Raw genomic sequence first — 27,891 nt, 5'->3', positions numbered from 1 at the left:
CAACCCCCAGTTCCCTCCACCTTCTTCACAGTGTCATTTCAATTCTCTTCTCCATGTGGCTCAAACTCGCGTGTTGGTCGTCACTAGTGCCGGGGGGTTTCGACTGTAAAAAACAGAACATTAAGTACCCTGGTTGGTTATGAGAGGGCGGGTTTGAAATCACCGTGCTTACGTGCGTTGCAGAACCAGTATAGTGATACACCGGCTGAAGTTATAGCACACGAGCAACAGAAGAAGAGAAAATAAAAATTATAAATAGGTAAGTTACAGCTTTAGCCTATTTCTTATTATTTTATCGAAAAAGTGTAATTGGCTTGATTTATTGGGTATATTTTAAACAGCATGACCGAGTAGAAATCGAGTTACATTGTTTCCAATTGTACCCGGTTAAACATTCAGGTGCCTCAGAATAAATAGATAATAAAATACCTAAAAGTTTAAATTTTATATACTTATGATTCAGCATGTTTGTCTTATTTAGAATCAGTGTTCAACTCTATTAAGATGTGTTCTAGGCTTATTTTCCAGATACATGTGGATATCATGCTCACTTCTATTCCTCTACTTATCGCTTGTCATTGTTTTTTAATAAGAGTGGATTGAATTTACATCCAATGAAGGTTTTAATCAAATGCTATTATAAAGGATAGCTCTTTATAATTTTCGGTTCTTTCTCTCTTACACACATGCACACACAGTCAGAAACACAAAGAGGTGCACGCACACACACACACGCACGCACACACACACGCACACACACACACACACACACACACACACACACACACACACACTGTGAATAATGTATCTAATGTCTTACTCTCAATTCATATTTTCAATTTCATTAAAGGTAAATCAAATTGACCTAAAATGAAAATGTAGCCCCATGTCTTCTTATTACAGGCAATTAAGAAATTGCAATTAATGTTTATGTTACATTTACTCAACATGTATCTCCAGAACCATTGGCGATGCAGTGAATGAATCATAGCATATAGGTGTGACTCTCCTTTGGGAAAAAAAACAAACATGATTTTATACATTTCTTGTTTCAGTCTAGCTATTAACTGGAAGACTGAGCAGAAGAGATATGAACTAGAACATTGTTAGAAATACATGTATCTGCCATTTTCTTTGCGCCACAATACATGTATATACAATTACAGGTTGCATGTTGGAAGGCAACCAAGGCGTTTATTGCAGCACATGTTCAAGGCTTGTTATGTGTGGGGGTTTACGTGGACATACAGTACCCTCAGTATTATCAGACCAAGGTTTCCTCCCAAGGTCTGCTTGGCCACATAATGGTTTACTGCATTTTAGCCTTCCTATCTATCTGCCAATGTTGTGGGGGCAGGTAGGTTGGTTCTGTGGTAGAGTACATGGCATTGGGTACACGTCTTCAGTATTTTATGGTGGTAAAAGCTGGCAGTCAGATTGAGGACTTGGCCCATATTCATAAAATCTCAGAGTGTGAGTACTGATCTAGGATTAGGTCCCACCAACCTGTCCATTTAATTGTATTCATTATTAAGGGTAAACTAATCCTTTATCAGCACTTCTACTCTTAGACGCTCTATGATTATGGGGCCAAGAGTGGTATGGTACGGATAGATGTGACGACGTGACCCTGTGGAAATAAATCAGAGAGAGAGAGCGTTGGAGAGAGAGAGTCAGAGAGAAAAAGAGAGCATTTCCAAGAAATGGCATCCAGTGATCGCCCTGAATGAAACGAGTCCAGACAGTATTGACTTAGCAGCACAGATACCTCTTACCTCGGGTCATATAATGCCCATGTCATTACATATCAGACCCCATTCCCTGCTTCTAGATGAAAGGGTACTCTGCTGCTACCTAGCTTTCTTTCCAACCAAGGTGCTTAATAAAATATCAAATTAGAAATGTGTAAATTTCAGCAAGTCTTGGAGGACAATGGAAGTTGACTTGTAAAATAAGTGTGTATAATTAAAACCAACACTCTTCTTATTGTGTCGTATTAAATCAGAGAAATTAAACTAAAACCGCTAGGAAAAGCTTTCTAAAGGGCCAAGCACTTCCGTAGAACACCCCGACGAGGGCTATATTTCCAATTAATTTTGTTTTAATAGTAAATGGGCTTTTTTCTTGTCAACTTCATTTGTCCTACAATATTTCATGAATATTTTTCACATAACTCCTTCTTTGAACCATGGCAGACAGTGTCCCTCTCCCCAGGACCGACAATGTCTACTTAGCCTATGTTAGACAATATCCACTATGACAGAAAATGTCCTGTTCTTGTAGACAATGTCCTGTTCTTTCAGACAGTATCCCACTCTGTTACCACGTCAGTCTTTGTCACCCAGGACAGCCAGACAGTGTGTCCAGTTTATCTGGCGCTGCTCTTTATATGTGGATTAGCGTGAAGCATTGACTTGTGATAAAGTGCTTTGAGGCACAATGTGTATCTGTGAAGTGACTGTGCTGCTGGAGCTCTCAGGACTGAATGTTCTCGGCTTTGTTGTGTTCCGTCCCTGTATTTCTCCACAGGGTCTCTGAGTTCCACGCTCCCTCTGACTAAGAGACGCGCTGCTGGCTCTACCACAGCTGTAACTTATATGGATAATTCTATACCCAGATGGTTTACATTTCCTCATCATAAAGATGAAGTTAAAGACACATGCACAAGCATTCTGAATGACTGGTGATTGGATTTAATACTGTGGTACATAATTACTAACAGTTACATTACACATTCAGTTATTAGAGTACCATAGCCTGTGTTCAAATGTTTTTTTACAGAGTACTTCTAATATTTAGAATTCTGACTTTCCCCCCTCCAAAGTCAGATTGGACATTTCAGCAATAATTTAAATCAATTATAAAAAAAATTCTGCGTCAGTCCTAGCATTTCCACAATTAAAAAATGATGTAATGTGCGTTAGTCTCTATTTGTGTTGAGGGGAGCCTACTTGGGTATTGCCATCCGAAGCAGATGCTGTGTTCTGACTGAGTAGGTTTCAGATTGGTGAACACCATCAGATTGTGCCAGGAACTCAGAACAGAAGGAACATCGTGTTCCCCCCCACACACTCTACACACACACACACACACACACATACACTCTGCGCAGACACACACACACACACACAGTCTTACAAACACACTGCGCAGACACACACACATAGACAGACACATACACACCCCAGATGGACACACACATACACACGCACATACACTACTGCGCAAATGAACACAGACAGAGATGGACAGAGGCAGACACAGACACAGAGGTGGACAGAGTCAGACAGACCGACACACTGGGATACATTCATTCCCCCACACAGAGCCACTCATATTTTAGGTTTATATTCATAATTATTTTACTAGATCATTAAATCAACTCATTATTCTTACATGTTATTGGTGTGTATTTGTGTGTGTGTGTGTGTTAATACATTTGGCCCTGTCAATGTGAAAGCTATAACGTTACAGCTCCTAGAACATGATGTTCCGTTCCAACTTTTCTTAGAAGTGATGTCCATTCCATATTAAGAAATGCCCCAGTCCCAGAAAAGAATGATCATTTTAAGCTTTATTACTATGGTTATTGATGTTTCCGTTAACAATGGCAAGTGATTACACGCTACTTATATAATTTTGACGTATGTGAGAACAATTCTTACATACAGTCCATTCGGAAAGTGTTCCAATCCCTTGACTTTTCCACATTTTCTTACTTTATATCCTTATTCTAAAATGGATTCAATTGTTTTCCCCCCTAATCAATCTACACACAATAGCCTATAATGATGTTTGCAAATTTATTACAAATAAAAAATTTAAATATCACATTTACATAAGTATTCAGACCCTTTACTCAGTACTTTGCTGAAGCACCTTTGGCAGCGACTACATCCTCTTTTCTTCTTGGGTATGGCACTACAAGCTTGGCACACCTTTATTTGGGGAGTTTCTCCCATTCTTCTCTGCAGATCCTTTCAAGCTCTGTCAGGTTGGATGGGGAGCGCCGCTGCACAGCTATTTTCAGGTCTCTCCAGAGATGTTGGATCGGGTTCAAGTCCGGGCTCTGGCTGGCCACTTGTCAGGAAGCAACTCCTGCGTTGTCTTGGCTGTGTGCTTAGGGTTGTTGTCCTGTTGGAAGGTGAACCTTCGCACCAGTCTGAGGTCCTGAGCACTGTGGAGAAGGATCTCTCTGTACTTTTCTCTGTTCATCTTTCTCAATCCTGACTAGTCTCTCAGTCCATGCCGCTGAAAAACATCTCCATAACATGATGATGCTGCCACCACCATGCTTCACTGTAGGAATGATGCCAGGTTTCCTCCAGACGTGACACTTGGCATTCAGGCTAAATACTTCAATCTTGGTTTCATCAGACCAGAAAATCTTGCTTCTCATGGTCTGAGAGTCCTTTAGGTGCCTTTTTGGCAACCAAGAGGGCTGTCATGTGACTTTTACTGAGGAGTGGCTTCCATCTGGCCACTCTACCTTAAAGGCCTGATTGGTGGAGTGCTGCAGAGATGGTTGTCCTTCTGGAAGGTTCTCCCATCTCCACAGAGGAACTCTGGAGCTCTGTCAGAGTGACCATCGAGTTCTTGGTTACTTCCATGACCAAGGGCCTGCTCCCCAGATTTCTCAGTTTGGCCTGGTGGCCAGTTCTAGGAAGAGTCTTGGTGGTTCCAAACTTCTTCCATTTAAGAATGATGGAGGCCACTATGTTCTTGGGGACTTTCAATGCTGTAGAGATGTTTTGCTACCCTTCCCCAGATCTGTGCCTCGACACAATCCTGTCTTGTAGCTCTACGGACAATTCCTTCGACCTCATGGCTTGGTTTTTGCTCTGACATGCCCTGTCAACTGTGAGACCTTATATAGACAGGTGTGTGCCTTTCCAAATCATGGCCAACAAATTGAATTTACCACAGGTGGACTCCATTCAAGTTGTATAAACATCTCAAGGATGATCAATTTCTCAATTTCGAATCTCATAGCAAAGGGTCTAAATTCTTGTGTAAATAAGCCATTTCTGTTTTTTATTTTTAATACTTTTGCAAACATTTCTAAAAACCTGTTTTTACTGTAGACCTAAATTAAGCATCAAATCTGTTTGTGTGATGTGTGTGTGTGTGTGTGTGTGTGTGTGTGTGTGTGTGTGCGTGTGTGCGTGCGTGCGTGTGTGTGTGAGCGAGAGAGGGTGAATATGTGTGTGTATGAGAGAGAGTGAGAGAGTATGTGTGGGTGTATGAGAGAGATGGAGTGAGAGAGTATATGGGGTTGTATGAGAGAGATGGAGTGAGAGAGTATGTGTGTGTGTATGAGAGAGATAGAGTGTTTGTGTTTGCGCGCCCACAGGCACTTCTGTATGTTATGAACAATAGCACCAGTACCCAGTTAGGTACTCTCCATCGGAAAGAGGAAGAGATGAAGTTGAACGAAACGTGAAATGTGAGAGCGAGGGGTAAAGAAAGACGCAGAGATGTGTCAGGGGAGGCGATGAAGGGGTAGAGTGGTGGAATAGATGTATGGAGGGAAGACTGAGCACAATGATTAATAGTAAGCCAATTAATTTAGTTTATCATGTTTGGCATGGATTGTCTAGACCAGCAGTGAAGCAGCTCACTTGGTATCTAGGGGGCCAACAGATCAACTGTGTCAGCTGCTACATCTACAAATATTGTATGTGTCGAACTGCTATGCTTTATTTGGCCAGGTCGCAGTTGCAAATGAGAACTTGTTCTCAACTAGCTTACCTGGTTAAATAAAGGTGAAATAATAATGAAAAAAACCCCCACTATGACTGACAGGGGGCGCTGTTTTGAAGCCACCCTGCCTCCATCTTGGCACTCACCCACCATTGTAAAAATTATTTTGGAAGCTATAGAAAAGCATTTATTATCGTCTACACTTGCCACATTTATTCTATTACATACACCTTCATGCATTCTTTTAATTAGATTATATAAATTAAGCATGAATATATATATCAAATCAAATCAAAGTTTATTTGTCATGTGCGCCGAATACAACACCTTACACCTTACAGTGAAATACTTACTTACAGGCTCTAACCAATAGTTCAAAATAGTTATTAGGTGAACAATAGGTAGGTAAAGAAATAAAACAACAGTAAAAAGACAGGCTATAAACAGTAGTGAGGCTATAAAAGTAACGAGGCTACATACAGACACCGGTTAGTCAGGCTGATTGAGGTAGTACGTACATGTAGATATGGTTAAAGTGACTATGCATATATGATGAACAGAGAGTAGCAGTAGCGGAAAAGAGGGGTTGGCTGGTGGCGGGTGGGACACAATGCAGATAGCCCGGTTAGCCAATGTGCGGAGCACACCTATATATATATATATATATAAAACATTTGCCCTTAAAGAGGAAGTTACAGTGCCTTCAGAAAGCATACATACACCTTCCAAATTAGTTCATTTACAGCCTTATTTCAAAATTGATTAAATAGATTTTTTTTTCTCTCACCAATCGACACACAACTCAAGACATTTCAGCTTTTCATTTTTTATTAATTTCAAAAATGTTCTACAAACAAAATTCCACTTTGACATTATGGGGTGTTGTGTCACACAAAATCTCAATTAAATACATTTTTAATTCAGGCTGTACACAATGTGGAAAAAGTAAAGGAAGGCATTATACCATATCCATTTTTTTTACTTAGCAATTAATTGATTCTTGAAAAATATAGCTTTTTTTTCCATGAGCTGTCAAACCCCATGAGAAACCAACATATAATTATTTTTCTTCAATGTAATAAAGTAAATGTAAACAAACACTATATAGCCTCAAAATGTGGTTAAAACTATCATTTTAATTTCATGGATAGTCAGACCTTGCATCCATAGCTCTGTCTATGAATTTGAGAGTGGTTACATTTCTCCAGCTCCGTCCCTCAGCTTTTCACCAAAACAGGGGTGGGGAGGGTGTTTTGTTATTGTTTTTACTGCTGATTGCCACTTTAAAGTATAATTTTTTGAAAGTACTAATGTTTCTCTCGCCACTACACTTAAATACATGTAATTTTGTCACTAAAACATTGAATTTAAATACTGTAGAATTCCATTCATTCCTATGGAGGACTACTTCTGGAGAGTACCAAAATGGCCGACCAGTGGCTTCAAAGACTCTCTGTTGCCAATACATTGCATCGGCAATCCAGGGTTTATATACATAATTGGTTAGGGCCAAGTGGAAAGTGTAGGGAGAGAATTGGTATCAGCTGTGTGTGTGACTTCACTGTGGATGTCTGTGGAGGGCCACTCATAGTCAGCCAATTATGTGCTGTTATTTCCTATATGACAAAGGGGTTGTTCCACCTCAAAAAGCACAAGAAAGAAGGACTTTGACACCCACCATCTCAGATTGTTCTGAAATCGTTTATGTAGTTATTAACAGATACAATGGCATTCCTGAAACATTATTTTGTTGAAATATAACTTGAACTGAGAAATTAAGCTAATTGATTGCACCCAAATTGGACAGATAATATTCAGATAAAATTCAATAAATATAGTGTGAAAGTACCAGGTTTTGACCACTAGGTGCTACTATTCTGGCTCTACAGCCACACTCTATTCATTTTGCTGGTCTCTTGTGTTTACACACAATTTCACAATTTCATTTGCAGCTTTGGGTAGAAAACCAATAGATTTAGCTCATTATGAAAATGAATTGTGTGCGTCATCTTCACAATTCAAGCCAGTCCTCCATGAAAGCAATTCAGTGTGTCCTTATAGTAGCTTCAACCCAACTCTCCTTGAATAGTCCAACAAGTGGTCGCTCTCTGTGAGGGCTATCCCTATGCAATTCTTATTTGAACACTTTACCTACAAGCATAAAACCTTTGATGTAGAAATGGGCTAGGGACTAAAATGTTGTGACAACCCTACTCAAATAAGTAATTGCATGACTTTGTTTTCAATACAATTATCAGGAAACAGATTTATATGTATTGTGAAAGTGACATTTACCCTTAAACTCAATGCAACCCAATACCATTACAATTGCAAAACAGTATACATTGTGTGTTTGGGACTTTCACCATTGAAGCCCATTAGAGACCATAACAATGAAACTAGTAGAACTGCTGTAGCCTAATGGTTTGCTTGTTCACCAGGAATGGTCTAACAGTAATTAATATAGACCTTTTATGAAGGGAATAAACCACTGACAAAGGGCCCGTTTCCTGGATAAAGATTAAGCGTAAAAGAAGGACAGACTGATTTGCTTTCATGGAGGACTGGCTTGATTTGTGAGGATGACACACAAAATGTGTTTTCATCATGAGCCAAACAAAAGTAACCAGCAAGTCAGTGGCAGGTTTTTGACCATTTTTGGGGATTCCTTATGTCTTAAGGCGTCAGCATGCTTCAGTACGGCTGGCGCCTAGCCAAACTCTTCTAGCCGAACTGAACGAGTGTGCTTGCATACTCCCTTAAAAGACCTTCGCTTGAAAAATGAGAAAAACGGCAATAGTACTGTTTGTCCATTTTGAGAGGGCATAGCCAGTATACACTTCCTCAAAACAGTCAGAATGAATCTACGATAACTCAAGAAATCTGTCATTCATTTGGATGTTTTTGCCAGGGAGATCTTAGTCGTGCAATTTTACATCTATCTAAGATGTTTGGTGCAGTGTTTCTCAATGAAACAATTTGACAACAAAGACATTATTGAAGAATCCCTACTGTTCACCAATCACCAACAACGAGGCGTGACTTTGGCTCCGAACTTTGGCTTGCCTCCTGAAAATAATGTGCCCGAACTGCCCAAAAAAACGAACAAAAACGTTGCAAAATGTCATCATAATATATGCACAAACTCTTCCGAACTGTTTCGGCTGGGATGAATGTGGACACCTTTACTTATTGGTAGGAAGAGGTTTGGTCCAAATCGGATGATAGGTACTATATTTATTGAATATTATCTGAATCCTATAAATTAAAATGGGAAATTTGGGTGCAACAATTAGCATAATTTCTCAGATATACAATGTAATTTCTACAAAATAGTGTTTTAGGAATGCCAAGCGTACCTGTTTCTAACTACAGAAACAATTTCAGAACAGTGGGATGGTGGGTGTCATGGCATGCTGTAATGACATTGAAAGACTCAAAGTCCACTTGGGATGTTTGATTTGTTAGCTTACAATGGGCTATTTGTATTCATTGAGCAAGAGAAGTCAACAGCAACAAAGTTGAATGAATGAATTAGCTAAGCATCAAGGTTATGTTGATGGTTTAAATCTGTTTCACGTTTGTTTAACAGTATGGTGCAAGTTGTTCAATTAGCTGTTAGATATTTTAGATAAGTGTTGGGCTAGCATCATGTTTTTAAATGTTTTGTTCTGTTTTCTGAGGTATGGTGAAACGATGACATTACAAACTGTGCAGAATTAAGTGTTACAGTGATTCTACTGTGCATGTTTCATCGTGTTCCTCAGTCCGCTTCAATTGAAGACATTTTTAAGAAAATGTTTCTGCCTTGATTTTAAATAGCCGACACCATCTGATATTAGATCCCTTCATAGTTTTCACATTTTGACAATTTTATTCAACATAAGATTGTCTATCCCCATAAAATGTCATCATATGTCAGAACAGATGAATCAATATTCAATGACTCGATAATTGTATTAAATAAACAATGTATTGATAATTTATTTACAGTAAAATGGGTCAATAGGGCATAATACCCAACGTCACAGAAAACACTGAAGCTTACAGTTTTTCTCAATTGCTAAAACACTAAAACCCATTGGCTGAACAAAGTTCTCAGTTGCCTGGACTCATTTAGCTAATTATGCAGTCTGTTGTCAATACCTTAAACAATTTCACATGGTAAAACACAATTTGCAGATCTCACTTCGACTTTTCAGCAAAACTCTAAACACATTCTCATTCTCAAAACACATTCTGCACTCTAATGCACATGTCATCCATACTGGTAAACACGAGTGGCAACAATCAAATACAAATAGAGAACACATATCATTGATTGAACACAACCACTCAAAATGTATTTAACCTGTTTCAAATGATGCGACACAACCAATATAAACCAGTTCAGAGAGCAAACAGGTTGTTGAAGGTGGGAAGGAGAAAGTCTGAGACTGGATACTGTAGTACAGTGCATTGTAGGCTGTATACTGTACAATGGACAAATTGTATGGCCCTGAACATTGTGCTTTCCATTTATTAACAGTACTGACTGCTCAATAGATTTTGACTGGTTGCAGGTTCATATCAACAAAGAACAAGAATTACAGTATCACAGAGACAAAGGACAAGTTTGTGAGATGCAGGGTACAGTACTGTAAAAATAGGGGTACAAGGAGGAGGAAGAATAAAAACAAAATTGCAAAGAGCAAAGCAGAGTAGTAATTCCTGATCAATTTTGAGCTACTATGATAGAACATGTTCACCAAAAGACAATGACGTAAAAATATGAATATTTTTTTAGATTAAAAATGTACTTCTCCCTGAGAATTGTATGTTTTGAACAATGTGTTTTCTATTTTTCGGTGTATTGTTTACTGACTGCTTGAGAGTGTATATCATTTTGATCACTTTGTTTATGATTTGAGAGCAGTGTTTGATTTTGAACACAGGTAAAACTGTTTTGAGGTGAATGTTTAATTTTGCAAGAGGAGTCAGAGGTTATGTAAATAGTGCTTGAAGATGAGGTTTTGTGTTTACTGTTTTCAGGAAATGGAGCAAGGTTTGAGAAATTGTGTTTCAGCAATTGAGAAAAACTGTAATAGCGTCAACGTTATATCTTAAAAGTTAGTCCATAGTTCACAGCCAGGCTAAAGATAAAAACAGATAAAGACGTTCCAAAATCAACATTGACATGGTAAAGGTTAAAATGGCAAATATGATAGCAAGACAGCATATGGAGGACCTGAGATTTCTATAACACACTTTTAATACCTCAGCGTTCTTTAGATAGCAGACACATAGCGTCATGGCTGATTGTGACTACGACAATTTTCTCATGTCCTAAGGCATGGTACCAGGCCCTAAGCTAATTTCCCGGACTGGATAAAGTACATTTTTATCTTATCTTAACTTGTGATAAGATGCAACAGGTGGTGGTAACAGAATATTCATTAAGATTGCTACTGGCTTTTCAACTAATTCTTAGTTGGTTGTCATGCAAATTGTCACCCATTCATTAAATATTTGTTGGAATTTGTAACTTAAACATTGCTTCCAGAGGAGGAGGTACATAACTTGAACAGATCCAGGTGACTTTATTTACAAACTACTGCCATTTGTGCACATACACGTCTTCTTCTGGAACGGGGAGGATGGGGGTTGAGAGAATGCCAAGAAGAATGCCAAGAGTGTGCAAAGCTGAGAATTTTGTATTACAGTTAGTTAGGTCAGACCTACATCCACTGCACACATGACACTAGTATTATGGTATGAATTCAAATGTGTTTAAATGATGTACTGTGGTTTGCGAGATAAAGGCTGCTAAAGGAAGACATCAGGATAATATTATAATGTGCTCATCACCAGAAAGCTATTCAACAGTACCCAACAACGATGGTCTCACAAAGAGTGGCGGCACTGTTGCACCATCAGATCTCATATTTCACGGCCCAGTTTTTTTCAGAATGAAGAAGAAATACTTTTAAAAAATTTGACCATGGGAAAAAACAAGCTACTGCTTAAATAGGTTACCACATTGCAGTTTTGGTTGAAATGAAACCTTCGACATTGTCAAAAGTGAATGTGGGCTTAGTATACTGCTATGAACCAGCATGTTTACTGGAGTCTTGACATTAGTATGATGGTAGCAAATTCCCAGAGTTAGCATAATGTACTGTGGGCTGGGAGAAGGTTGGTCGTTGAGGCATATGAGGATATTATTTCTGTAGCTCATCATCAGAAAGCTTGTTTGGCTCTTCAACCGTCTCCCAAAAATGTACTGTGCTGCAAGTCTCAAAATAAGTAACGGCACAGAGTTTACTCTCTGTTAGTCAGCACCTCTACATACACTGCGTCAGCTCATGCATGTTATCAGAATGAAGAAGAAACAGAGTTGAGAGGTTAGAAATGTAATTCCCTCACTCACAGAATGTCAGAGATATAGCATAGCTAACACATTTACCTACTTAAAGCATATGCGTATAATTGATTACAGTTTAATTGACATTCAGGTGGTTCTGGAAGGCCTTTTTTAAGGGGTATTTATGTGTTGGTGGGATTTTGTGAGTCTGTTATTACGTTGGTGCGCATCCCAGTTATAAACCATGTGTGTGTGACTCTTTTGTGCAGGGTTAGAGTGGCATGCCCAGATGCAGATATGACCACCGATAAGGACCAGTCCATGGATGACCAGTCTCCTGCTGTGGTCTTTGCTGCCAAGGGCATCGACGTCACTCCTAGCAGAGACGAGGGAGTTCTCAAGGTAGGCTTCAACCTCATTCCCAACCTCCTCTGTAAGGGACAAACTCTGTCTTGACATACAGCAACCTGGTCTCAGAGCATTTCGTATTATTCTGTATGTAAACCGAGACCCTCCCTTTAGTACATGTTACATTTCGTATGGTATGTATTAATTCGTGGATGTGCATTATCCATTTCTTACGATATGTTACGAATTTGCGAAGCATACTATATGTTATGAATTTGCAAAACGTACAATATGTTATGAATTTTCAAATATATGTTGCAAATTCCAATTTGCTGAAGGTGATTAGGTGGCTAAAACTAACGTTATCTAGCAGGCTAAGATGGCTAGGTTAGGGGTTAGGGTTAAGGGTTAGGATTAAGGTTTGGGTTAAGGTTAAGAGTTAGGTTAAAAGATTAAGGTTAGGGTTAGTTATCATGCTAAGTAGTTGCAAAGTAGCTTAAAAGTAGCAAGTATTTGAAAAGTTGCTAATTAGATAAAATGCTAAAGTTGTCCGTGATGAGATTCCAACACGCAGCCTTTGGGTTGCTAAACATTCACCGTTATACACCTTCTCATCCACCTTCTCATCCACCCCAACCAACCACCTCCTTTCGTTTTTGCCTGTAACCATACCAAACGTAACATATCCTACTAATTTTAGTGTTTCAGATTTACTTTTACTATGTTACATCTAGTCTATGAGACCAAGCTGCATACAGGAGTGCAGCTCAACTTATTACAAGCACACACACAAAGTCTTCCCTGTCACAGTAACCAGAGAGACTTCAGAGAAAGGCATCCTTCATAATTCTGCCACCAGAATCAAGAGTGTTCATTTGTATTGAGCACATCCTCGGTGTTACCTCTAAAACGGAGCACTGCAAGAAATGCCTAACTGTTAGGATGAAAAATAATAATAGGGGTACATGAAAAAGAAGTATGTGACACGAAGAAACCATCATCACTGTCTAGCTAGAGAAACAAGTACTAGCATGCTGAGTTGAGATTATCTCAGGGCTGACATTTGTTCTTTATACAGGTGGTGAAAAACCAGGGAGAGGATGGGGACAGACCCATGATTGGGGACAAGGTAGCAGTACACTACACTGGCAAACTAATCAATGGGAAGAAGTTTGACTCCAGTATGGAACGCAAAAAACCCTTCACCTTCAGTCTGGGAAAGGGTATGTCCGAGTCTGAGACGGCCTCTTACTGAGGTACTCGTTTCTAAACATCTCAGATACCTTTTTCAGCTGAAGAAGAACTGTCATCAGGACATACAGATGTACATATTGTACATATAGCTTCTATATTATACTTACATTTTTGACATCTGTATGTATGGAAGAAAGAACTCATCTAACTCATCCGCCGTATGTAACGCCCATATGTCACTGCTTATGTAGCCTACATCTGTTTGTCATGTCTCTAATTTTGTATCACTCCACAGGTCAGGTGATTAAGGGCTTGGATATCGGTGTGTCCTCTATGCAGAGAGGAGAGGTGTGCATGCTCCTCTGTAAACCAGCATATGCCTATGGGTCAGCTGGATGCCCGCCCAAAATACCTCCCAACGCCATGTTACAGTTTGAGGTAGGTAAAGCTTAGTGGTTACCAAGGGGATGATGGTATATAGGCCTTCCTCTGCACGTAACAGGTTTCCCCTTTATATTCTGACTGTGCATTGTTCTAGATTCTCTCTCGGCATTGTGAACAGCACACATAACACTGTCTCTGTCATCATTTTCATCACTATGGAATCTTTCGGTTACCGTTGTTTAAAAGTGTGCCACTGCTGCTACTGTTGCTATGGCAACACATGGATGTGACGTGACATTTTATTCTGTCCTTACGCGTTTCTTCACTTCCTGTAGGTGGAGCTGCTGAGCTTCCAAGGCGAGGTGCTGACGGACGACGGCGGCATCACAAGGAGGATAAAGGTCAAAGGGGAGGGCTATAATAACCCCAACGACGGATCAACAGTCCACGGTAAGGTGGACATGCTCTCTCTCTATCACATTCACTGTGATCTAATTGACTGTGATCTTGGTGATCAATATGCAAATTGTTTTTGGTACAAAGGCTTTGTCTCACATTAACCAGGTTTCCATCCAACCTTTTTCAAGCAATGATACGCTATGTGGTCCTCTCACTACAACTCGGGAAAGCATACAGTTTAATTTATCAGGCTACAGATGAAATAAGTTCTGATGAACGTCACAGGGTGGTGAAAGTGCACGGTGATAAGCTTGACGCTCCTTTCCAATAGAGGCTCCTATACAATAAATATCGAGGGTCTTATTCTGGTGACATGATGATCGAGGCTTGGCTGCTGTTTGACAAATAAAAATAATCTCGCTATTTTGTCCATAATAACGTCACCATGTTGGATAGCCTACCCACACTGTATATCTGCAGGATTTTTGGGTAGAGCACACGTGCCAAGACCAGAGTGGGCATATTCGCTACATAACCGCAATTTATTTGGTGACTAAACCATAGTTGAAAATGTGATGGAAACCCATTTAACTTGTATTTTTTATTCAGTACATGGGAATTTAATCACCAAAGTTATTTTTATGTGCACTACGTCATCACCGACAACCGTTTATCCGCAACAAGTCAATTAGAAGGAAACGCATATCTGATGGGAAAATGTGCATATTGTATTTATTCAGATTTTGGGGATAGTCACATGCAAATCTGTCGCCAATTGAATGGAAACCTAGCTAGTGACTGTGAACAGATTTATTGTGATCAAAATGTTTACAGATTTTTGTACAGTCTCAAACAAGACAAAAAAAACATTTTGAACACTCAAACTAAACATGTTGAACAATCTGAACAGTCCATTCCCATTAAGTAAAATATAATAATATTAATATTTACCATTCAAAAAATTATCTTATTTTCCAATTTCCTCCTGTATCCCACAGTACACCTGGAGGGTCGCTGTGAAGAGCGTCTGTTTGACTCCAGGGATGTGCACTTCGTGGTGGGCGAGTCAGAGGACATGGGCGTTCCTCTGGGTGTAGACAGGGCCATGGAGAAGATGCAGAAAGGAGAATGCTGCATGCTCTACTTAAAACCCAAGTAAGAGCTTCTACTCTACTCTACTCTACTCTACTCTACTCTACTCTACTCTACTCTACTCTACTCTCTATCGCTAGTGGTGACTCTACTCTACTCTACTCTACTCCCTATCGCTAGTGATGACTCTATTCTACTCCTTATCGCTAGTGATGGGAAAACGAGGATTTCTGAAGGCTTTGGCACTTTTACCAAATTGTTCCAAAAAGCGGTTAATTACTCGTAGCTTCAATATTTGTTCACAATGCACATTAGTGACATCTGCTGGTCAACAATAAATAGCAGCGTGTGATTATCAGATAGACTTTTCGTTCTCCACTGGTTTTATCAAAACTCTGTGGCGCAGTAGTACATTTTTGGCATCAGTAGCCTAAATTTGGAATTCCTGCTTCCCTTTTTTGCCTTCAAGTTTAATACATATATACACTGCTAAAAAAAATTAAAGGGAACACTTAAACAACACAATGTAACTCCAAGTCAATCACACTTCTGTGAAATCAAACTGTCCACTTAGGAAGCAACACTGATTGACAAATAAATTTCACATGCTTTTGTGCAAATGGAATAGACAACAGGTGGAAATTATAGGCAATTAGCAAGACACCCCCAATAAAGGAGTGGTTCTGCAGGTGGTGACCGCAGACCACTTCTCAGTTCCTATGCTTCCTGGCTGATGTTTTGGTCACTTTTGAATGCTGGCGGTGCTTTCACTCTAGTGGTAGCATGAGACGGAGTCTACAACCCATACAAGTGGCTCAGGTAGTGCAGCTCATCCAGGATGGGACATCAATGCGAGCTGTGGCAAGAAGGTTTGTTGTGTCTGTCAGCGTAGTGTCCAGAGCATGGAGGCGCTACCAGGAGACAGGCCAGTACATCAGGAGATGTGGAGGAGGCCGTAGGAGGGCAACAACCAAGCAGCAGGACCGCTACCTCCGCCTTTGTGCAAGGAGGAGCAGGAGGAGCACTCCCAGAGCCCTTCAAAATGATCTCCAGCAGGCAACAAATGTGCAAGTGTCTGCTCAAACGGCCAGAAACAGACTCCATGAGGGTGGTATGAGGGCCCGACGTCCACAGGTGGGGGTTGTGCTTACAGCCCAACACAGAATGTTTGGCATTTGCCAGAGAACACCAAGATTGGCAAATTTGCCACTGGTGCCCTCTGCTCTTCACAGATGAAAGCAGGTTCACACTGAGCACATGTGACAGACGTGACAGAGTCTGGAGACGCCGTGGAGAACGTTCTGCTGCCTGCAACATCCTCCAGCATGACCGGTTTGGCGGTGGGTAAGTCATGGTGTGGGATGGCATTTCTTTGGGGGGCCGCACAGCCTTCCATGTGCTCGCCAGAGGTAGCCTGACTGCCATTAGGTACCGAGATGAGATCCTCAGACCCCTTGTGAGACCATATGCTGGTGCGGTTGGCCCTGGGTTCCTCCTAATGTAAGACAATGCTAGACCTCATGTGGCTGGAGTGTGTCAGCAGTTCCTGCAAGAGGAAGGCATTGATGCTATGGACTGGCCCGCCCGTTCCCCAGACCTGAATCCAATTGAGCACATCTTTGACATCATGTCTCGCTTCATCCACCAACGCCACTTTGCACCACAGACTGTCCAGGAGTTGTTGGATGCTTTAGTCCAGGTCTGGGAGGAGATCCCTCAGGAGACCATCCGCCACCTCATCAGGAGCATGCCCAGGTGTTGTAGGGAGGTCATACAGGCACGTGGAGGCCACACACACTACTGAGCCTCATTTTGACTTGTTTTAAGGACATTACATCAAAGTTGGATCAGCCTGTAGGGTGTTTTCCACTTTAATTTTGTGTGTGACTCCAAATCCAGACCTCTATGGGTTGATAAATTTGATTTCCATCGATAATTTTTGTGTGATTTTGTTGTCAGCACATTCAACTATGTAAAGAAAAAAGTATTTCATAAGAATATTTAATTCATTCAGATCTAGGATGTGTTATTTTAGTTTTCCCTTTATTTTTTTGAGCAGTGTAAAAAAAATTAAATAATTTATGGCTTTAATTAGGATGCTTAAGACAGAAGCTTATACTATACTAAATATAATTACAATTAAAACTAAATACAATTATTTGAACAACAGTGCAGAAAGTGTGGTTTCAATTTTGCCTTCATCAGGAGTCGATCTCACCCTCACATCCCTGATTGTTCCCTACTCTATCCGCCAAGACCTTGATCACACCAACAGTGTTGTTGGGCTAAATGGTAGGCAGTATCATCTGGATATGTGTGCAACAAAAGTTCAACATTCACCTTCTGATGCCATTTCTGTCAAGCCGTTAACGAATACAGTTTGACACATACGTTCGATAAATCCAACATAACATAGAACCACACATAACGCACTGCAACTGCCTCTGCAACGCAATGCTGCAAGGCAAATGCAGTGTTCCGTTGGAAATGAATGTACTTCTGGTGTACCAAAATGCAATGACGCTGTCGGTGTGATCGAGGTGTAAGCTACCGGTCAGGTGAAACTTTTTATACAAAATCCCAAATTTGTAAGTACTGTGTCCAGTAGAGGTCGGTGTTTGAAGGCAGCTTGGAATTAACGAAAGCATTCGGAATCATTGTGAAATCAAGTGGGATCTCGCCAATCACATGAGCAGACAAAGCTTCGGATGTCATTGATACACGCATTGGCACACTGCTTCAAATTTTGCTGCTTTCGCCTCACTCACACCAATAGTGTTTTTGCATTTTGGTACACAAGAAGTACATTCATTTCCAATGGAACACTGCATTTGCCTTGCAGCATTGCGTTGCAGAGGCAGTTGCAGTGCGTTCTGTTGGATTTATTGAACAAATGAGTCAAACTGTATATGTTAACGGCTTCACAGAAATGGTAGCAGAAGGTGAATGTTGAACTTTTGTTGCATACATATCCAGATGATGCTGAGTACCATTTTGCAAAATGACACTGTCGATTTCAACGCATACCTCGAAACTCCGGTATCAAACTTACATCATTACCTATTGCTGAAGTGTCCCTGTTGCAACACAAGGTAGATACGCTCATACCCAAGTAATGTTGTTGACTCATCCTATACTCGTATTTTTCGGCAAGATAAAAAATATATAAAAAAAAGACATCCAAAACCCCACCTCAAACTTATATATCAAACAGAAAAATGTCTGCTAGTTCCTCATAGAGAATGATGTCATCATCCTGAGAAGGAAGAGCTAGCCAATCAGTGTTCTACTCACATTAATTATTTTGAATGACCAGTATATGCCCACACCATTGCAACATAGAAAATATTTTTTGGAAGGAAAACTATTTCACTCATATTGTAATTAGTTATGGGTAATATTTAATAGAAATCTGGAAAAGTGACTTTAAGGGGTCAATCTGAAGTTTCTACATACATTTCTGGACTTATAAATGATTGATATTGATATATACCCATTGGTTCTTGAAGAATATAACTTATAAATACTGCATGAGCTTAGTTCAACTGTTGTACCCCAAGAGAACTCCAATGTTTGTAAACAAACATTGCCTCAAAACATGGTTAAAACTATAATGTTGATATCATGGATGGTAAGACCTTGCATCCATATCTATGAATTTGAGAGTGGTTACATTTCTCCAGCCCCATCACTCAGCTTTTTACCAAAACAGGGTCAGGGAGAATGCTTTGTTATTGTTTTAGCTGATTGCTGCTTTAAACAAGCATCACTATACACAAATCTTGACTTTATGTTTGCCTTTCATGGAACAGGTGTATGTCAGGACTAGTCAGCCATACAATACTCTCTGTCTTGTTTTTTGTAGGTATGGTTTTGGGAAAGAGGGTAGAGCACAGTATAAGATTGGACCAAACTCAGACCTGGTGTATGAAGTGACTCTAAACAACTTTCAGAAGGTGAGTTATACTTGCTGGATTAGATAAGGTAACAACAATGTGTTCAAGTATCCTGTTAGTGTCCCTGGAAGATACCAACAGATTGATTTGATTTGAGCTGGTGGAGTTTAGACAATGAGGGTCTCAGTTAGATATTGCATGATGGCAGAGTGACCCTGGAGAAAATAATGGGAAGAAACAGACATCATCTCAATGAAAGTCATCCTCAAATCTCCTCTTCTGAAACATAACAATATGTTTCCTTTCCAAGGCCAAAGAATCCTGGGAGTTGGATCAGAAGGAGAAACTGAAATTGTCTGCTACAGCCAAACAGAAAGGGACCCAATATTTCAAGGTATGGTGGGCCATCTCTGTCTTTCAGAAAATAGACACAAATCTCATGGCTATTGGATGCATCTGTGTGTGAATATTTCATTAACTTGAACCAAACCCTGTGAACTTGCAGAACTTGAACCCTGCAAACAAGTTCACAAGGACATTTTTCATTTATTTAACGATTTATTTAGTCAAATAGCGACATTATAACCTGGAAGAGTGATTTAATTAGAAAATGTTCTTCAACAACGTGCATTATGAAGAGGTGACTTTTTATACATTGTTCAGATTACTAAAGTCTAGTTGAATAATCGACACCTCATAGCGCACATTGTTGAAGAAAAGCTTCAAAATCACAACTGTGAGACTATAATTAGGTTCACAGTTTCTTTGTACTTTGTACATTGCTTTTGAACTATGAAAATGTTGTCTAAAATCTCGTTTGTATGAGAGACCTGCTAAACGTAGCCCATGTGTTGTCCCTGGATGTAGGCGGGGCGTTACCTTCAGGCAGTGGTCCAGTACCAGCGCGTTGTGTCGTGGCTGGAGATGGAGTTTGGTGTGGGCAAGGAGGAGCAGCAGAAGCTCCAGGACTTCCTACTGGCTGCCCAGCTCAACCTGGCTATGTGCTACCTGAAGCTGAGAGAGTACGCACTGGTTGTGGAGAACTGCAACAAGGTACACTCTCACCTGGCATACCTGGCACCACACATGAGAAACCCCACAAACATATACACGTATACCATACTGAAGCCACACAGAGCATGCAGCTAACACCTGTTCATGGAATAGCATACAGTTGTGTTTGTCTATGACTTTTTGCTCTGGGTCACTGGGGTTGTATACATGTATTAATCTATTTGGCAAGCATTAAAATAACAATCCCACCTTTTCAACCATTCTGTAACTTTTTCTAAGCAGCTTTATAAACTAACTCAAACTTATAAACGCCCTTTATAAATCCCTGTAGGTACACCTTAATGTTACAAATATAGTTACAAATATAGTATCTATGTGTGTTATGTCCCAGGTGATAGAGCTGGATGAGAAGAATGAGAAGGCTCTGTACCGGCGTGGAAAGGCTCGTCTCTTCCGTAACGAGTTCAGCCTGGCCATGTCTGACTTTAAACTGGTGCTGCAGGTCAACCCCTCCAACCGGGCGGCACGCGATCAAGTATCCATCTGTCAACGCAATATCCGGGAACACCACGAAAAGGACAAGAAGATCTATGCCAACATGTTCCAGAAGTTCGCTGAGCGTGACGTCAAGGTCTGTATCAACGTCTTTCACAGTCTGGATGGGTTCCATCCCAAATGGCAACCTATTCCCAATATAGTGTACTACTTTTAAACAGAGCCCTATAGGCCCTGGTCAAAAGTTGTGCACTATATAGGGGATATGGTGCCATTTGGGATGCTGCCTGGATGTGTAATCAGTTGTACAATCTGACCTGGTTCACTGTTCTGTTTGAGTAAGTGGATACATGTGATATCACACGTTTATCTATTTTAATAATCTCTGCTGTGCTGCTGACCTATTGTAGTCCATTGTTCATGGTTTAGAGATTCATGCTTACTGGTACTAGGCTGACACCTAGTGGTATTATTGAGTAGCAAATCTATTTTAATTTTTGTTATCAAATTCTCTCATTATAATATATGCCATTTAGCAGACACTTTTATCCAAGTGACTCATGCATAATTGTTTTTTTTATGTATGAGTGGTCCTGGGAATCAAACCCACTATCCTGGCGTGGCAAGAACCATGCTCTAGCAAATGAGCTACAAAGGACCACTCATTGATGCTTCCTTTTTACTCCATAATCTATTATCAAGTTGTGTCTTCATTAACAAAAACATTTATATTATACTAATTCATATTCCAAAACCAAATGTAGGACAAGTTATTTATTTTAGCACAATGGAAGAAATCTACACATGACTTCCACAAACATTCTTTACTCAAGTCTCTCTCCTTTGTATCTGTGTGCTTGAACAGGCAGGGAAGGGAAAGAGGAGGAGGGGGGAGGACAGTGGAGTGATGAACGAGAACCATCAAGTGGCCATTAAGAGACGACGCAGGAGTCAGGACCATGGCCAGGACTGTCCCTGATGCACCAGAGGAGGTCTGGAGGAGGGCAAAGCCAGGGGGGCAGGTCTCCCCTCGCTACCCACACAGAGACCAGGGGTCTGAGGCAGGGACTGGACGGGGCTGGACCACACCCGTCCACTCTGATCTCATCATCCCCTACCTACCCCTCCACTATGTGTGCTGTACCCAGCATGACAGACAGAGGGCGTGAGTGGGGAAGGCTCCAAGCCAAACAGCAATCCTTCCTTCAGTCTATAACATGGAATCCTGTCCAGGTCTTGTCCTCAACCTCATGCGTTGTGCAATTCCTCCAAATGCACACCTCAATTTAACTCAGATCCACAGACTGCATTATGTTGATAATCAAATCAAAATGAATCACATAAGATAATACAATATAATATAATTTTGCTTGGCATTGCATTTTCCCATTTTGCACATACAGATGAACAACAGGTGTCATTGTATTTTGGTTGTTTTGATCTATTGGTTGGGCTGTCTGGGGTTGCCTTACACCTTGTGCTTAAACTCACAATTGGAATCCTAAATATATTTAACTTCACCATGTGGAACAGTGGTGCGACACTGAGCCACTATAACAGACAAAACAGCTGGCATCATCGTCACCTAGTTGCCATGACACCCACAGTCCCAAAAGACTAGTTATGTTTAGACAATGAGTCATGCAGTACATTTGCACAGACATTTTGGCTGAAGAACCTCCCACTCTTTACTCTTGAACATAGAGAATTAACAAGTACAGACTCATGGACCATTGCATGCTGCAGATGCTACATACTGTTATGTGTTTGCTACTCTCTTTGACTGTCCGGGAAGTCCAAAATCAAAGAAAGTCCATTAATGAAGCTTTAAGTCTCAGCTTTCCAAGCTGCTGTCCAGTCCTCTCTGACTTCAACATTTCATTCTCTCCTGGACAAATGCTTTTTTCCATCTACGCTGTTAGAATTTGGGTTATGTGACTGATGATAATTGGAGCATATAGATTCTAGTTGTGTAGTTCTCTTCCTCCCCAGTTCTGGAATGGGTGACTGTACTGTCTTACCTTTTAGTACACTTATTTCCCTCTACTAAAAGAGTGTTAAATGATGGACAATGATTCACTTCAATCTTCAGCAAAGATTGTAAAACCACCGATGTTGTCTTTTTAGGAAAAGTAACACTCAATGATTTGGATAAAATCTGGGCTTTATATTTTTGGACATTTGCTTTTGCATTCGTTGGACATCAGGCCCTTGGGTGTCTTACTGATATTACAAAAAGAAAGGCAGGCTTAAACTCTCACTATAAAAAGAAACCATTGAATCTTTGTGCGTATGCTTTTTTATTTTTATTAAAAATGTCTGTACCCAACACTGTTTTTGAAGGCTCACAAGTGGTGCGGTGGTCTAAGGCACTGCATTTCAGTGACAGAGGCATCACTACACACCCGGGTTCGATCCTGGGCGGTATCACAACCGGCCATGATCGGGCGGCCCACAATTGGCCCAGCGTCGTCCGGTTTAGGGGAGGGTTTTGCCGCGGTAGGCTGTCATTGTAAAATAAGAATTTGTTCTTATCTGACTTGCCTAGTTAAAAATATATGTTTTTTTTGTAATTGGAGGGTAGTTACCTATACCTACATTAATGCCACAGGGTAAGGAGTTAAGTGTAGTGTTGCCAGGATTAGATATCAGAGCATAAAAACCTTATCAAGAGTTTCTATGCTAATGACATCCATAATATTTGTTCACCAATGCTTTGGATACAAATGACTTTCCTTCAATTTGTACTGTTTTCTAGGGGAGCCAACTATGAATGTTATTGGACTACACTTAGCGTAACGGAGTCTTAATAGTGTAATAATACTATATATCACGCACTGTACAGAAGCCTGCTGTAAGTGTTATTAACATGACACAGATGCTATTGAAACTGTGTATCATCCACTGATTAAGTATTCACTCTATCTCTGGTAAATTTGCAAATTCAGGCATTAGAGATTACACTTACAGTTTCACCTGCCCCCTACCCCAACTGTACTGTTAGTGATAAGTGTTCTTTGTCTACCACGGGACATTAGTGAAACGAGTGACTGGATCTCCATGGTGTTCAGTCAGAGGATCAAGATGATGTCCTTCTGTGTGTAAATATTTGAAGATAACATAACTTAAAAAGGAACAAAAACCCTAGTCAAAAAGCCCCCATATCAATTGCCTGCCAAGAGAACTTGAAATTGTGTTTTTTTTTTACTCAGTTTTAAACCAAATGTTGTATCTGTTAGGTAATATCATGAGTCCAGTGTTGCTCTTTAGCAATATGTTTTTGTGGAACAAAAACCTATATTACTTGAGGTGTCAAACAAGGGGGACTTACTGTAGGTAGGACACAAAGTGTATCTATGGAAATAAAAGTGAAGCCAGACACCATTTCAGTTGATGAGATAGTGTGTCGCTGATGAAGGCTTAGATGTATTATATATTCATTTCACGTCATATTTTACCTGTTGTAACTCGTGTATAATTTTTTTACAGCAGAACCCATAATTTCTCAGGTGGAGGTAATGTAAAATATCTTCAACCAGAAATAAGGCTTGTTATACTCAGGCACTAAGCTCTCAGCTCTCTTCCCTTCTGGCCTGAAATGCCAAATACAAAAAGGGTCCAAGTGTCATATTTTATAATTTAACATATGAATGCTGAAGGAAATAGGACAAAATACAACTTGTCACCCATCACAGTCACACTGAGAGCTCTCATAGTACCACATACTGTAGGCATGTTGTACAACCTGATAACTGGCACACTTTTAATAGGCATTCTTTCTTACCTTACACACAACGACAAACTTGTCAAGCTTCCTCATATTTGAACTCAAATCAAATTGTATTAGTCACATGCGCCTAATACAACAGGTTTAGACCTTACAGTGAAATGCTTACTTACGAGCCCCTAACCGACAGTGCAGTTAAAAAAAACATGGATAAGAATAAGAGATAAAAGTAACAAGTAATTAAAGAGGAGCAGTAAAGAATAACCGGTACAGAGTCAGTTGAGGTAGTAGGTAGAGTTAATGTGATGTGAATGTGAATAGTCTGGGTAGCCATTTGACTAGATGTTCAGGAGTCTAATTGGCTTGGGGGTAGAAGCTGTTTAGAAGCCTCTTGGACCTAGGTTTGGCGCTCCGGTACCGCTTGCCGTGTGGTACCAGAGAGAACAGTCTATGACAAGGGTGGCTGGAGTCTTTGACAATTTTCAGGGAGCAAGGAGTTTGCAAGGAGCACACAATGTCAGTGCTGTTCTGTTCTTCTTTATTTACTGTAATGCAATAACATAACAGGGCAACAAGGGACCCTTTCAAATGCTTGTTTATGTTAAGATGACTTCGGCATTATGTCTTGTCAGTCTCTCCCTGGATTGACTACTCTTTGAAATTTCAAATCAGTATTAAAAAGGTAGGAAATAATGGGCCAGTTTCCCAGACACAGAATAAGCCTATCCCAGGACTAAAAGGCATTCTCAATGGAGATTCTGAGAGATATGTTGTGTGAATTCATTAATTACCATTCAACTTCTTCCCCTGAGACCCTGAAAGACCTAGGGCTCTTTTCAATCTGCATCGCAGAAATTCATCTTTACAGTGTGATTGAGATTTAAAGGCAATGTTCTCGCTTTAGTGGAGATATACACTGTAAACGCCGTACAGTCGTGGCCAAAAGTTTTGAGAATGTCACAAATGTAAATTTCTACAAAGTTTTCTGCTTCAGTGTCTTTAGATATTTTTGTCAGATGGAATACTGAAGTATAATTACAAGCATTTTATAAGTGTCAAAGGCTTTTATTGACAATTACATGAAGTTGATGCAAAGAGTCAATATTTGCAGTGTTGACCCTTCTTTTTCAAGACCTCTGCAATCTGTCCTGGCTTGCTGTCAATTAACTTCTGGGCCACATCCTGACTGATGGCAGCCCATTCTTGCATAATCAATGCTTGGAGTATGTCAGAATTTGTGGGTTTTGTTTGTCCACCCGCATCTTGAGGATTGACCACAAGTTCACAATGGGATTAAGGTCTGGGGAGTTTCCTGGGCCCAAAATATTGATGTTTTGTTCCCCGAGCCACTTAGTTATCACTTTTGCCTTATGGCAAGGTGCTCCATCATGCTGGAAAAGGCATTGCTTATCACCAAACTGTTCCTGGATGGTTGGGAGAAGTTGCTCTCGGAGGATGTGTTGGTACCATTCTTTATTCATGGCTGTGTTCTTAGGCAAAATTGTAAGTGAGCCCACTCCCTTGGCTGAGAAGCAACCCCACACATGAATGGTCTCAGGATGTTTTACTGTTGGCATGGCACAGGACTGATGTAGCGCTCACCTTGTCTTCTCCGGACAAGCTTTTTTCCGGATGCCCCAAACAATCAGAAAGGGGATTCATCAGAGAAAATGACTTTACCCCAGTCCTCAGCAGTTCAAAACCCTATACCATTTGCAGAATATCAGTCTGTCCCTGATGTTTTTCCTGGAGAGAAGTGGCTTCTTTGCTGCCCTTCTTGACACCAGGCCATCCTCCAAATGTCTTCACCTCACTGTGCGTACAGATGCACTCACACCTGCCTGCTGCCATTCCTGAGCAAGCTCTGTACTGGTGGTGCCCCGATCCCACAGCTGAATCAACTTTAGGAGACGGTCCTGGCGCTTGCTGGACTTTCTTAGGCGCCCTGAAGCCTTCTTCACAACAATTGAACCTCTCTTCTTGAAGTTCTTGATGATCCGATAAATGGTTGATTTAGGTGCAATCTTACTGTCAGCAATAGCCCTTTTTGTGCAAAGCAATGATGATGGCACGTGTCTCCTTGCAGATAACCATGGTTGACAGAGGAAGATCAATGATTCCAAGCACCACCCTCCTTTTGAAGCTTCCAGTCTGTTATTCGAACTCAATCAGCATGACAGAGTGATCTCCAGCCTTGTCCTCGTCAACACTCAACACCTGTGTTAACAAGATAATCACTGACATGATGTCAGCTGGTCCTTTTGTGGCAAAGCTGAAATGCAGTGGAAAAGTTTTTTGGGATTCAATTCATTTGCATGGCAAAGAGGGACTTTGCAATTAATTGCAATTAATCTGATCACTCTTCATAACATTCTGGAGTATACTGTATACAAATTGCCATCATACAAACTGAGGCAGCGGAATTTGTGAAATTTAATATTTTTGTCATTCTCAAAACTTTTGGCCACGACTGTATGTGTCAGTCCAATCGGAAATTACCTTTACATTTCTCTCGCAGAATCTGTAACACCTCAGCTTTACAGATGGAATAGAGCCCCTAGTCTTTAAACTCAGTGGAGTTTAGAACCAGAGTCTAACATCTCTGTTAGAACTACTATTACAAGTTGCTGAAGCACACCAGATGATTGCCTGACATGTGGAATGACACAACCAATTACTGGACCACAATGTGAAATACTGGTGGAATACATCATGTGCAGCTGGGAACTTGTGTAAAATGATCACGAGAACAACAAAAATACATAAAAATCTTGAAACACTATTATCACCCTAACCTGCTACATTGAGGGTCATAATGGTATGATGAATGATAAAACACAAACTGTCATCAGGGATAGTAGAGCTGGTTCTGCTCCTTTTGTCAGCAATTATCAGAGCCATTTGTACACTGTAATACAGACCATAATAAGTCATTAAAGGATGAATATAGATATTGTACAAATAACTGTCTAAAGCTACTAGTATTTATTTTTCATATCAGGGTAAATTCACCACAAATGCAGGTGGGGTGTGCTCTGTGTTGGTTTAGCCTGAACTGGCAGTTAATGATAACTGCTGTTAACTACTGGTCTTATCTGTAACTCATAGAAGGGCATTGTTCCTGTGTTCGTCTTCAGTTCGGCTATCGAACACTCTGTGCCCTGTAGGGAAAACGTATTTACAGTCCGTGAATGACAATGTCTCTGTTCAATTACCTCAGAGTAGGAGTGCTTATCTAGGTTCAGTTTAGCCTTTGCTATGATCCTAGATCATCACTTCTACTCTAGGACGCTTTA

The 27,891-nt window shown here is 40.4% G+C and overlaps 1 protein-coding gene across 1 annotated transcript; it reads left to right on the top strand.

Moving 5' to 3' along the window:
* The first annotated feature begins 31 nt into the window (after nucleotides 1-31).
* LOC110494097 (peptidyl-prolyl cis-trans isomerase FKBP5) lies at nucleotides 32-23,154 on the top strand. Its single transcript, XM_021568816.2, has 11 exons — nucleotides 32-259; nucleotides 12,316-12,448; nucleotides 13,473-13,617; nucleotides 13,884-14,026; nucleotides 14,308-14,422; nucleotides 15,370-15,526; nucleotides 19,329-19,419; nucleotides 19,670-19,753; nucleotides 20,227-20,412; nucleotides 20,765-21,004; nucleotides 21,734-23,154. The coding sequence occupies exons 2-11, from the start codon at nucleotides 12,344-12,346 to the stop codon at nucleotides 21,845-21,847; spliced, it is 1,380 nt and encodes a 459-aa protein (XP_021424491.1). The 5' UTR covers nucleotides 32-259; nucleotides 12,316-12,343; the 3' UTR covers nucleotides 21,848-23,154.
* Nucleotides 23,155-27,891: the final 4,737 nt, after the last annotated feature.

Source organism: Oncorhynchus mykiss, chromosome 17, assembly GCF_013265735.2.
Source record: "Oncorhynchus mykiss isolate Arlee chromosome 17, USDA_OmykA_1.1, whole genome shotgun sequence".
In the NCBI taxonomy this organism is placed as follows: Eukaryota; Metazoa; Chordata; class Actinopteri; order Salmoniformes; family Salmonidae; genus Oncorhynchus; species Oncorhynchus mykiss.
Note: the sequence above shows the minus strand (reverse complement) of the source record. Positions and strands in the feature narration are given on the sequence as shown.